Genomic DNA, 14,430 nt, shown 5'->3' with positions numbered 1-14,430 from the left:
CCTATCAAGAAAAATACATTGCTTCTGTTCACATTTTCAAACTGCACGATAGACAGTGAGAAGTTCAGTGACCTTGAGGCCATTTGAGGAAAATCTACTACAGGCCCACAATCCTTACCAAATGTTGGTTTCAGAATTCAGAAGTTTTCCAATTTTAGAGAGGTAGTGTAGTGCAGATGTGGATATCACATAGCACCCAGCAGAGTGCACCCCCTCATAATCAAACACAATATTTCTGTAGCAAAACATAGTTGCACCAAATCAGGTTTTTGTGTGTGTGTGTGTTTTTTTAAGGCCACAAAAAGTTTCACATCAGATCAAACTTACTACCGAATGGCTGATGAAAAGATTTCTGTGTTCAGTGCTTTTCTGGAGTATAGAATTGTGAATAAGAGATAATGGACACATATAGTAAAAAAAAATGGAGTTTGCCTGCCTCCTATTATCCTAACGTCATCTCAGATCACACCTGAGGTAGAGATCTACCATCCTGTTGAGAACCCGCGTCAGAAGCTGTCATCAGGTGGGAGTGCAGCATCTCCCTGCCCCATGTCATGCCTCATTTTCTGGATACCCCAGGGGCCTCAAATGTCAAATGTCCACCCTCTTGCCAAATTGAGAAGTTTGAAAACCTTTGCAGAATGCATCATCATGCAGAGGTTCTTGATATTCAGTAGTGCTTTGAATCAGGATCAAATCAAGACCATGCAATTGTTGAAAACCAGCAGGTATTATTTTCTGTAAGGAAAATGCATGAACAACGTACCTGATTTTCTAGGCCAATGGCTTTCAAGGCTTGTCTTCCTCTATAAGAAAGAGCCAAATTAATGCTTCTCCCACGTACAGATTTAGCCACTCGGATATCTAAGACATTGGAAATAGACACTGTGTTACACACATCTCCTCGTAGAATGAGCATATAACACCTGATCGGCTGGTGCAATCAGGACCACATTAAACGACCTTGTTCGCTCTCATAAAGAAAATATTAATAGTGGTAAATTTGTGTTAAATAAATTTAGATAGTTGACGTTTAAACAATTGCAACAGTTCCTCTTTTTTTTTAAATGTCTTTTAAAAAATCTAAAGAGAAAGAGCTCAGAGAATGAGAACTACATCTCACAGTTTTCAATGTTGTCTTACCTTCCCTAGCTTCGTATACATCAACTTGGAAATTTCTCTTTGCAAGGAAGCATGCATTTAACGATCCAACCTAAGAATCAAAGCAATTTTTTTCATATTTTTATCTGAGTCCACCAGTATAGGGAAGTTTTAATTAAATTTACTGGGATGACATTGGTTAATAAAATTATATAGGTTTCAGGTGTACAGTTCTATAATACATCATCTATAAGTTGCATCGTGTGTTTGTCACTCAAAGTCAAATCTCCTTCCCTCACCATATATTTGACCCCCTTTATAGGGGATTTTTACTGGCAAAATGCTGTGTGTGGCTGTACTTTTACTAGTCTTAGTTACCACAGTGATTTAACTCAGTCATTACTAGAAAGCATCATTTACAAAACTAATGGAATAATTCGAGGTTAAATGGTATAGATCACTTCATAAATTATATGTCTAACCACTACGCTGTACACCTGAAACTAATATAAAATAATATTGAATATCAAAAAAGGTGTAATTTTAGATATCATTTTTAAACTTTTACATAATAAGAAAGAACTTTCACACAGAAAGATCATAAAACATGTGTACAGTTTACAGAATAATTGGAAAGCAAACACCCATCTAACCACCACTCTGGTCAAAACATAGAACATTGCCACCCCTCTAAAGCTGCCCCCACCATCTCCCCAATGACAATCCCCAACCTTCACCAAGATGTAAACATTATGGTGACTTGTGATAACCCATCCTTGCTTCTTTATAGTTTTACTACTTAGGTATATATCCCTAGGCAATATAGTTTAATTTTGGCTGTTTTTGAATCACATAATTAGAATCACACTTGTGTACTTTTTTGCATCTTGCTTCTTTAACTCAACAGTATGCTGATGAGACTTCTCCATATGGTTGCACATACACTCCAGGTCATCCATTCTCATGACTGTATGGTTTTTCGTTGTATGAAATCTCACAGATTATTTAACCATTCTACTGTTGAAGGACATTTGAGGTTCTTTTCTGGGTGGGGCGTATTATTAATAATGCTGCAAAGAATATTGTTGTACGTGAATCGTAGTACATATGTGCATGATTTCTATTTAGAGTTTTATGTTTGGAAGTGGAATTCCTGCCCAAAGGTTTATGTTTCTTCACCATTTTTATGCCAAGTATTTCAAAATTTTGTACCAACATGTTTTCCAACCAGCAGCTTCTGACAGTTTGTCTTTGCCAGCACTTGATGTTCTCAAACTTTTAAACATTGTGATTGAAGAGTATGATGGGAAGGATGTGTTTTAATTTGCGTATGACTGATGACTACGAGGCTGAATACTTTTTCATACATTGATTGACTGCTTGGATTTCTTCTTTTGTAAAGTGCCTATGAAGTCTCTTGCTCATTTTCTAGTGGGTTGTCTATCATTTTCTATTAATCCTTTGAGTTATTCATATATCTGAGTACAGAGGCTGCCATATTTAAGTGTTGCAAATATTTTCTTCCATTCTGTGGTTTTCTTTTTAAACCCTGTAGTATCTTTTAAGAATGAGAAGCTCTTTGTTTTAATGGAGTCACATTTATCAATATTTTACATTATTGCTAATGCATTTGGTATTGTGTTTAAATTTTTTCCTACTCTGAGATTATGAAGAATTTTTTTTGTCTGTTGTCCTCTCAAAGCTTAATAGGGTTGCCCTCCTCGTAGCTTTCTGTAGGTTGCAGTGATTTATGTATTTCCTCATCACCATAATGAGTATGCGTGTCATATATTGTCCAAACCCATAGAATGTACATCACCAGGAGTGAACACTAATGTAAACTATGGATAAGGGTGATATGATGTGTCCTGTAGGCTCATCAATTGTAACAAATGCTCCATTCCTGTGTGGGAGGTTGATAATGGGGCAGGGAGGATACAGGAACTTTCTGTACCATCCCCTCAATTTTGCTATGAACCTTAAACTGCTCTAAAAACTAAAGCTGTGATACACAAGCAAACTATTTTTTTCCTACGACTATGTAGCCAATTCTGAAATTATGAATACATTACTTGTCAACATTTGGTGTGTCTGAAGAGACCATTACAGATTGCTTCCTTTTCAATCCCTTATCTGAAGTGACTTCAGCTTCTATGGCTGCCATCTTTTTCTCACAGCAATTAAGCTGCTTTAGCTCACAGTATGACTTGGTGCCTGGCTTAGAACACTGTGTCTTGACATCTGTTTCATCACTTTCTTCACTCCTTTCCAGCGGGGTTCTGGACTCCTTTACGTCTCACTCATTACAGCTCTTGATTTCATTGCAGGTGATTTCCTTCTGTTAAACACAAACCTCTTCTTCAATCTCTTTCTGCCTTCTTTGCTGTCTTCCCATTTATACAAAGTTGCCAGTCTAGCTTCCTTTCACTTCTGTGTTAAAGACTATCCAGTAAGGGCAGTCGTAGTGAAGAAGATGGTATCAAGGAAAAGAAAAACTAAAGGCTTACGCTGAAGTTCATACAATAAAATACATTTCTTCCAAAGGCTGAATTGCTTCATAGCATTTAGAGGAAAGAAAACAAAAGGGATTAAAGGATGAACAGAGTAGTCTCACTGAGCACCGAGGGAAAAAGGGAAGGTTTGTGAATCTCTTTCACAGCGTTATAATCACCACTGCCTCTTTATGGTGGCAGAAAGTGGGAAGAACACAGGCTATCAATCAGGAACCCACAGGCTCAGGAAAGTTGGAATGAGGCTGGAGGAAGTAATTTAGGAACAGGTTTTTCTTATCGGGAAAATAGGCCAGGTAGAAATATGAGTAGGACACACCAGCCACAGCCGAAATGACAAATGACCAGTGAAAACCTAACGTAGGGAAATGATCTATGAGTAGAGAGATTGAGGTTCCGAAGCAAGAATTCCATGTAGCCATTTCCTGGGAAGAGTGGAGTAAAAGAGCTGTAACAAACGACATACAAACGAGGGTCTCTGTGACCGCGTTCAGGACAGGCTCAGTTCTAAGCCAACGGTGGGCCGATGGTTTACTTTCATGGGTTTGTTATGTTCCTTTCCTTTGACCAAAATTGATCCCAGGATCAGGGGAGAGGAGGCCGCTTCAGGTGGAGATTCTGGTTCAGTCCTTTCCAAGGTTGGCAGGTGTTGATGCCTACCTCTCCAACACGTACGTGTTTGCCAATCGAACATGTATAAACGGTTTGTCATGGAAGAGGAGGGCAGGAGGAACCTCAGGTGGCATGAACACAACAGGAGTAAATATAACCTGGGTTCCTGAAAATACCAAAGTGCTAGGGAGGAGGAGAGCCAGTAGGGTTGTCTGCATTGCTTGCGATTATCTTGTCAAGTTGAACATGCATTCACACGTATGATAAACCCCTTTAAGGAATCTACCCAAGAGATACTCCAGGAAACATGTGCCAGAATGTTCAGAGTGGCACTTTTCATAATGAAAACAGGGAAACAGAAATACTGGAAAAGTCCAAATAGCCATCACAGAGGAATGGACACTAGAGTATGTTATATTCACATCATGAAATGCAACAATAGGAATATATTAGTAATGATATCAGTGAAAAGAATGAGTCCCAGGTGATTTGGTACTGCATGGTACTCTTATTAAATAAAGACAACTAAAATGAATCCACAGATATATGTTATTTTTCATGTATATATGGCACATATATCATATATGTAACTTTTATATATGTATGTATATGCAAGGGAATGATAAACATGAGATTCAGGGCAATGCTTATAATGGGTGGAAGAGAAAGAAGCACAGAGGTTGATATAAGCGTGGCAATGTATTAATTCTCGTGTTGAGTGCTGAGTTCAAAAGTACTGCTTCTGCTTATTAATAAACAAACAAGCAAAAAGGTAAATAAGAATGTCTTCTCCAACATCAGTCATAATCATGTGCCTTGAAACAAAGGTTACGATAATTCCAATTCTGTGTCACTGAGGTTCACGTAAAACCAAAAGAAAAACTATATATTGGTAGATGTTAGAGCTCAGCTAGAATAATTAGCAATGGGGTTAACAAAGTACTTTTTAGACTCTAACTTTATTGTCCCTTCTCGGTTTCTGTAAAATGTGTGTGATCAGGAATAACTGTCAGCACCTTCTTTAGTTGTTACACTGGAAAAAAAAAGCTACTAAGAAATAAAGATATAAATGGAAAGGAAAATGTGTGTACAGTATTCTGAGCCTACCACAAAGTCTTGGTGAAGACACATCTGGTTTCCGAGAATAAATAGGGGAGGGCGTGTTGAGAGAAGTGAAGAAGTGGGGTGGGGTTAGATGTCTGGAAGCAGTGAAACCATTTTCGTGATGCCAGTTCTTGGACTGAAGCTTTGATAGAGATGGGACAGTTCTATGAAGGACATGGACAATTATGTAAAGTCTCTATACTTGTTTTGAAGCACAAGAAATCCAGAAGAGTCAACTGTTTTGATCATAAAGTAATTTGTAAAATCAAAGTTTTGTTAACAACTGGGATCGCCTGTTTGTGCCTAAGCAGAGCTCTGAGGAGTTTCCTTGGTTATGTAATGATGGATTTACCCAAATTACTATTTCATTTCTCCACTTTCTTTCTGTCTCTTCTTCCTTCTTTACAGGTCATGTGCTTTGGCCCCACCCTGCCCATTATATTAATGACTAAGTTACCAATGAAAAATATTGTTGTAAACTTCTTTTATAAAAGTGCTGAGGCATGCTTTCTGGGTGTTCAACTGGGTGTGTTTTTATGTAATAGGGTCACTAAGTTTCTACTGACTCCCATGTGACCTTTCCAGCAATAACTGTCCAAGTGTCCAATGACCATGAGGAATCAGTAACTTTAAAGTTATAAATGCTGGACCCTAACAGGACGGGGCATAGTGATTGTTAAAATTCCATGCATTTAGACCTCTTTATTGTAATGTGTTTGAGACTAATCTGAAAATACAATGCTAAACCTGTGCAAAGTACTTTTGACTTAATGAAGCATGTAAAACTCTCCCTAAGAATCACAAGTGTTTCTGAGTTTGTCACCAAACGACTTTTAAAAAGCCTGTTTCTACCACCTATTCATGGAACTATAGTTTGGTCTCAAGAACTTGATCTTTGAACATATCAGTGTAATGAGAAGAACTAGACTGTGAACTGAATTTTCTATGAAATAAGCACACAAAAATATTCCTTTTCTTTCTATCTTTCTTTCTTTCTTTCTTTCTTTCTTTCTTTCTTTCTTTCTTTCTTTCTTTCTTTCTTATTGTGTGCATGTGTGTTTATTTTTTAATTGCTTTCATTAATGTCTTCTAGTTTTTAATATACAGGTCTTTCACCTTCTTGGTTAAATTTATTTTTAATCATTTTATTCTTTTTGATGCAATTGTAAATGGCATTATGTTCTTAATTTCCTTTTATGATCACTTGTTATTAGTGTATAGAAATACAACAGATTTTTAGTTATTGATTTCGTACCCTGTAACTTTACTGAATTTGTTTATTAGTTCTTACAGTTTTTTGATGGAGTCTTTAGAATTTTCTATATATAATATTTCATCTGACAGTTTTACTTCATCCAGTGCAATTTTTCTTGATACTTCTCTCTTCCAAAAAACTTATTTGCCTTTTCTTCTGTAATTCCATATATATATATATATATATATATATATATATATATATGTATATACACATTAACATCTCTCACAATGAATTGAATTATTTATTTACATTCCTTTCTGACTTCTCCATCAGGCTGTCAGTGCCCAGAGAATAATGTTAATGTTATTTGTATGACTTGTATTTTTTCAATCTTTCTATTTCTGGTACAAACCACAATACCTGATACTTAGTAAGAACGCAAGGCTGTTAAATAAAACCTTAGAAAACACAGATGAACACAAAGGAAAAAAGTAACCCCATAATCTCACCACCAGGGAGAGCCAGTGTTAACATTTTCTATGTATATAAAACACATGATATTTCTTTTAAAAAGGGTAGCTGTATATTTCATTTTATGATTTCCTTAAAAAATAGTATACTGTGAGTATATTTCTACGTCAAAAAATATTTTATGTCAAAATATTTGATAGCTGCATTACATTTCATTGTATGTAGTGCCTTTATATATGGACATTCCTTTTTTTATTGTTTTTATTTTATTTTTTTAGTTTTTTAGGGTTATAAACAATTGTATGGCACACACTCATTTCTTCTGATAAAATCACAGTAAGGAAATGGTCCACCAATGGGCAAGTTTTAGTGAAATGGACCAAACCTGCAGAAACCCCTAAGACCTGCCCCACGGGCTCATGGGCCTGAGTATCAGGGAGGACTGGAGTAAAGACAAAAGGAAAATGAGAAGGGAGAGAGAAGAGATGAGGAAGAATAAGAGCGTTTGAAATGACGCGGGGAGACGATTTTGACAGCTTAGGATGTAGGAGTCCAGCTGCAAAGCACATGAAAGAGATTGAGAGTGAGTAGAGCAAGATTATTTTCAGAAAGTTTTGTTGCAGGTTTTGAATGTACTCCAGATCTGGCTTTTTCGAGAGACCATATTCAAGATTCTAGTTTTTTTTAATATCTCTTAGGTTGAAGGACAATTGTTTCTGTAAATGTAATGCCATGCTGAGGTCGACTTTAGGAGAGAAATAGCTGGTGCTGCTTTCTGCAATTCCTCCATATTATTAAAAAAATTTTTTTCAGTTACAGTTGACATTCAATATTATTTTATATTAGTTTCATATATCAAAAAGATATATGCACCCCTATGTTCATAGCAGCACTATTTGCAATAGCCAACATATGGAAAAACAACCCAAGTTCCCATCAATAGATGATTGGATAAAGAAGATGTGGTACACATGTACAATGGAATTCCCTCATATTTTTAAGACCATCGACACATAATATATATGTATTTCAAATTTCTTCCAGAAAACAGCACCATTTTAAATTACAGTCAACAGTGTGTGACTCTTTTCTCTTTGAGTGGACAGAAATATGCAGGTCGATGGATAGGTATGTACGGACAGATAGACAAAACATCTGGGAGTATTTGGGATAAGTGAAAAGGAAAGAGCACATTCCTTGCAGGCAGTTAAAGCTTTCAGCAGTCTAAAGTTATTGTTCCATTCCAGATGCCGCTCACCAGGCAATAAATGAAGTCAACTCTGAAGGGGATGGATTCTCTGTATTATGTCATTAGAGCAGGATTCAGGGGCACCTTAGTGTAGCGAGAAAATCTCAAAATGTTAGTCAAGGATGTTTGAGAACTATAGGTACATAAGCAAGACGGCTAAAAGAAAACTTGTTTGATGAGCACAAGCAAAATTACTGAAGAGACTGAGGAAAGCTACTGGAGTGAGATTAGCACTTGCCCCCAGATATTGAGCAAATTCAGGATGACTTTTACATCCACAAAGAAAATCACTCCACTTCTGTTTTTAGAAGGTCCTAGATATCAGAGCAGGAATGAGGGGTTTTCATATTTAAGAAGGTTCAGTGCCTGGGGAGTAGAAAACAAGAATGAAGTGAATAAAGTGGCTCTTTTTTTTGCTTCGATATTATATCACTAAAATAATAACAAAGGCTAATAGTAATTATGTTCTTCACATGGTTTAAAGCATTAATATTTACATAAAATACAAAGTATTTACTTGTACCAGGCGATGTATAGAGCAAGGATATAAGACTTTTGACAGTTTGTATGTGTCTAGGATACTTACTTTGGGGAAAATGAAAATTCTGGGTGACATTTGATTTCTCCTTTTATAAAGACTAGATTTAGAACAAAGCTAGAGATCTGTGAATGAGGAAGTGTGAAGAAGAAGCAGCAGAATTTTAGAGTTAAAAGTCTGAGCAACTTAGTTTTGCCCATGGTGAAGAAACTGAGATGCAGAAAGAATAAGATTTCCTGGGCTTCTCGCGGTCAGCCTGCTCACTGTCTAATGCTGCTCTGTCCCATGAAGCCGAGTGAAGAGTGGCTGGTGCAGCGTAAAGATCCTAAGGAGATGGCAGAAACACTGTCTAGGGCCAATTTGGGATCAATACTATTTCGAGCGAATAAATCCATGATGAAATGTAACATCGATAGCTGTGAGACACAAACTCTCAGAGTCAAGGTCAAGCTGCTTCAAAGGCAATTGCATTGACAGGGGCCACTAACCTGACTTGAGTACCAGGGGCCGGGCATGGTTATTAGTAGTAAGTCACAAAAGGCAGGAGTCTCCTCTTCCTGAAGGTGAACGACTTCACCCTTTAAATATGTTTTGATGGAGAATTTCGATAGGTCAGGTATAGGAAGAATGAATCACACAACACTGTAGTAGTGGGATTGCTTGTCATCAGGGGAGACAGAAGAAATGCTTCAGCAATCCTCTAAAATACATCTTCAGAGTGCATGCTAGAATGGTGGGCACACAGGGCCACAGCAGGCGACAGCTAAGCCTGGAATGCTTAGTAGACCTTTCAGCTAAGGTTCTAGGCTTCAACCAAAAAATGAGCACTGGAGTAGCCGGAACTGTCACTAAAAGAGCTCTTTATGGCTCTGATCGTGTCCACTACACCTGTAATCACTGAAAATGCTCATCAGAAGCAGCATTTCTGAACACCAAGAACCTGTGTATGGACACAGCTAAGGATAGATGTACAGGTTGGGTAGCCTTTCTTTTGACTTCTCTGGCTTGTCACTTTGTAAAGAAAAGAAATATATGACTTGAACACAAAGTAAGGCACCTCGTATGGCAGCTTTTCTCCCCCCTTAGATTGACTTGTTCGAATTGGATAGCTACATCAACTCTTTCCAGCCTGAAAAGTAGAGATGTTTTTTCAAACCCTTTTTCATGTCAGTCTTTCAAAGGATTATATTCCTTAAGACACCATCCTGATGAAAAACAGTGTCTTTCTTCTAATGCCCAAAACTCCCATGAGCGTGATTCCCACTTTGCTTGGAAAGCAAACTCATGCACACAAAATATTTTAGTGTGTTTGACTGTGTAAGGCATTGGGATAACCTTTGTAAAATGGAAGGGAACAAGACTCAAAGATAAGACAATCTTTAGACTCATGAAGTTAAATCTTTCTATGGAGAATAAGCTATGCATATCAATATTCTTAATAGAACGTAGCCTGTGAGAAAGACAGACAAGGCCCTATGTGCATTTATAGGAGAAAGAGGGCTTTATAAGCTAATCCTCTAGCTTCCAGGAGGTAATACCACATTGACAGGGGCCGGGGTTGGGGAGTTACATTTCACATGCAAAGAAAAAATTAATACAGTGATTTTGCTAAATATTCAAATTAGCATTCTTGAAATATTATTTTAATGTCTTTTCCCACTCTTACACTTTCACCAATTTATGATCATGGTTCACTGTTTCTTTCACCTTTAGCTTTTCGGTAAGACTTCCTTCATTGATCTGTTGATTCCTTCTGGTTTCTTTGACCTGACATGTCTTCAAAGACAGAAATCAATTGGTTTATCCCAGGATCAGATGATCACTACATTCTCAGGGTAACTTTTCACTAGACACGGCTACTGCTGAAAAAAAAACAGGGGGCGTTCAAGGTATTCTTTGGACCTCTAAGTAAAAGTTTTCAATTCGGTTGTAATTTTTTCCCTTGAAGCAAGGGAGAGTCTTTAATGTGTTGCCAGACAGTGTATGGTCCTCGGATATGGCCCATGCAGAGGGAGTGAAAGGGAGGGGTGAAGAAAATACACAAGGAAGAAGATAGGCAAGGAAATAATTTTGTCCTCTATGTATTGACCTTAACCTTCTTGAATTGCTTTATTTGATATTTTTTTCCTAATACCCTCAATATTCAAACTTTCCTTTGTTATGAAATTCCTTCACCTTCTTATCCTTAAGAAGTGTCTTTTTCAGTCCTCCCATTCATTCATCCATCAACTACTAACTAAATAATAACATGAAGTAATACTCGGCATGGTTCCAGCCACTAGAATACATTGGCAAATAAAAGTTATACCCTAGTTGAAGTAGATATTTAATAAACAGGCAAAAACTCAAAAATGAATAAAGTGTGTAATTTCAGATACCAACAGATAATGTAAAAAACATAAAACAGGAAAAGTGTGAGGCCTGGCAGTTAGACAGGCTCGGTTCATGTAGAGCCTTTGGTAAAGAGTTTGGGTTTTATTTTCTTGGTAATGGCAAGCCAATGGACGTTTTAAAACAAGGAATGAGAATGATCAGACTGATGTTTTAGAAGGATGATTCTGGCTGCTGTGTGGAGAATGGACTGTATGTGGATAAGAGTAGGAGCTGGGAGGCCACTAGGAGGTGGTTGCAAGAATGTGGATGAGGGATGATGTTGGCTTGGACGAGGATGGTAGCAATGACCAGGATTGAAATATATTTTGGATATACAGCCACCAACAGGAATGAGGGTTTGCATAAAATGAAAACAGGACTCAAACGTGCTTCCCCGCCATGGGCCCTGAGCAATAAGGTAGATCAAATCCCTTTGCAGAGGAATGTTTGTTGTTTCTTAATACCTGTGTATTCATTTGTCTTCCGTTTCTAGCACTGGTATGTGTGCCCAGATGATGAAGTGGTTACATGATAAAGAGTTCAAGTGTGATTCGGGGAGAAATCCGTGGATGAGACTCACATTTTTACACCTTCCAAAATCATATATCCAATCACATATTTGTTACCTTCCCTTGGATTTCTAAGAGACATTTTAAGAGACATCATTGCTGCCACCCTTGTCTTCGTCTTGGACAAACACAACAGCCTCTTAACTGGTCTAGCTTGTCTTGCTCTATTTTCCCCAGTCCTTCTCGTAACAGCCTCATAACAGCCTGAGGAATCTTTTAAAATCATGACTCCCTTTCCTACCTGAAGTCCTCCAGTGGCTTTCCATTGTGCCTGGAATGAATTCAGTCAGCTTGCCTTTCTTTCTGAGATCGAAGGACATCTGGCTAGCTCAGTGTCTCCAGCTCCAGCAGCTACTCCTCCCCAGCCTCATTCTCTCTGCCTTTCTGTCTGCTCCTTGAACGTGTCCAGCTCGTTACTGCATCTGGATTTCTCTTCTGTTCTCTCTGCCTCAAGTGCTCTTTCTGTAGCCCTTCACATGGTTTCTTCCTTCTCATTCTTCGGGTCTCTCATCCTATATCCCATCCTCAGAGAGGCTGTCCAGGACCACACTATGAACCAGATATGTGCGATGACACGCTAGAGCAGTACCTTGTTTGCATTTCTTTCCTAGTGGTCTCCGTGAAATGATTTATTTCACCACTGACTCCCCAGTATCTAAAACAATGTTGGCACATAGTAGGCACTCACAAAGATTTTGTTGAATATGTGAACTTTCATTTTATGCAAAATGTGGACAGCAAAGAATTGGACTGAAGCCCGGTATGAAGAAACGACAACACATGTCACATGCAGTGACCAACAGACACGGCATATAATAGTATTACTTAGCATTTTGAAATTTAGAACCAGAAATGTTAGAATAACTGCCATAATAATTTGGAGAAAAGACAATAAGGAAGGCAGAACAAAAGACAAAATTAGCATATACTATATAAACATATGGGTGGTATTAAATATACTAATCTATATACTGCCCAGTGTCTGCAATATGTTAAACCATCAGTAAATTTTTGTTGAGTAAATGAATGAATGAATAACTATGATCTAGCAGCCTGCAAATGGTTAGACCAAAGGTGAAAACGAAATGATTAAATTTTTACTAATGGCCATATTCTGTTGAGAGGGGAAAAAATACAGTTTACTTGAAGCAGCCCCATATTAACCAGAACTGGCTTTGGTATGATAACAATGGAAGTAGAGAGAACCCCCTCCTACATCTTGTTCCCTGTGAGCCATGGCCCTTGCAGGTCATCTTACCTGCTCAGTCAGAGGGAGACGCCTCACTCCTGCCCCTGAGGTGCTCCATTAGACCAGCCAAATAAGTCAGACTACCAAATACGCACCATTCCTAATTACCCAGATAACTAGTGAACACCCAACATAGTAATTTTACACTGGTTTCCTGTTTCTTGACTCTCTTATTATTATTAGACAATATAAACTGAGTTTATTAACCAAAGTCAGGCAAATGTTTTGATTAAAATGACTATTTACACTAATAGTTGTTTTTAAAAACAGCTGAATTAAGGGTAAATAAATTACTTTTTTAAATTTTTGTTTCTCTTATTTTAAAAAATTTTTAAGACTTCTTATTAAAATAAGGCTAACGTACAATATTATATTAGTTTCAGGTGTACATTATAGTTATTGAACAATACCCACCTAGCTCTACACAGTGTCATTACCACATTATTTATATTTCCTATGTTAAAGAAATGATCACCATGATAAGTTCAGCAAACGTCTGACACTGTAGCATGCTATCACATTATTGATCTTTTCCCCCCTTTAAAAAATTTTCAGCTAGAGTTGACATTCAATATTATTTTTATTAGTTTCAAGTGTATTGCGTAGTGGTTAGACACTTACATAATTTAGGAAGTGATCCCCCTGACTAGTCTAGTATTCACCTGGCACTATAGTTTGTACGATTATCATTGACTATATTCTCTGTGCTGTTTTACACCCTCATGACTGTTTTGTATTTTCTGTTTTTAAGAAGTGCTAAATCAAAATGACAAAGGAAAATAAGACATCTTTATATCTAATGGAAATAAGCTACCTTTTCTAGGAAACAGCAAATTAAAACCAATACCATATTAAAATAGGTGTATTTAAATATCAGAAAAGTTTTCACAAGAAAATGAACAATTCATACAAGTGATCAATTCTAACCATTCAAAGTAATGACAATTAGCATAATACCACTAACAGGAATAATATACAAATCAATCCTTACCAAGCCACCTCCAATGACAGCTACTTTTTTCCTTTGCATGTCAGATGAATCCATACCTGCAGAAGGGTTTTTCACAGCCGTAGCTCCTGCCGCGGATAACACTGTCTCTCCCCCACACACACTTACCCCAGTCTTTATACTGGCCAAGGCCCAGCATCTGTGAGCCAACAGCATTGTTTGAGCAGGGCTAATTTCCCTTGAACCTAGAGGTAGCATTTAACCTGTTCGTAGCCCAAAGGACGGTCAGCTCCGCTTTAAGGGAAAAAAAAGAAAATTCGTTACATTAACCAAAGGTTGAAAAACCCAGCCAAGTGAAGGCACTCTACCTTATGTGTAGACACAGAATTTTTTAAAACACCGTCTTAGGGCTTTTCTTCTTCTTTTTCTACCGCACTTATTCCTACTTTCATTTTCAGTCATGATTAACCATGAATGAAACTCCCCTCCCCTGGTCTGAAGCTCCAA

General features: G+C 37.5%; 1 protein-coding gene across 1 annotated transcript in view; it reads right to left on the bottom strand.

Moving 5' to 3' along the window:
• Nucleotides 1–14,122, bottom strand: part of KMO (kynurenine 3-monooxygenase) — a 41,390-nt gene extending 27,268 nt beyond the window's left edge. The window contains 3 exon segments of the mRNA XM_019647590.1: nt 767–864; nt 1,144–1,213; nt 13,966–14,122. Coding sequence (XP_019503135.1) covers nt 767–864; nt 1,144–1,213; nt 13,966–14,019 — 222 coding nt within the window. The 5' untranslated portion in view covers nt 14,020–14,122.
• Nucleotides 14,123–14,430: the final 308 nt, after the last annotated feature.

This window comes from Hipposideros armiger, unplaced genomic scaffold, assembly GCF_001890085.2.
Source record: "Hipposideros armiger isolate ML-2016 unplaced genomic scaffold, ASM189008v1 scaffold_113, whole genome shotgun sequence".
Classification (NCBI taxonomy): Eukaryota; Metazoa; Chordata; class Mammalia; order Chiroptera; family Hipposideridae; genus Hipposideros; species Hipposideros armiger.
Note: the sequence above shows the minus strand (reverse complement) of the source record. Positions and strands in the feature narration are given on the sequence as shown.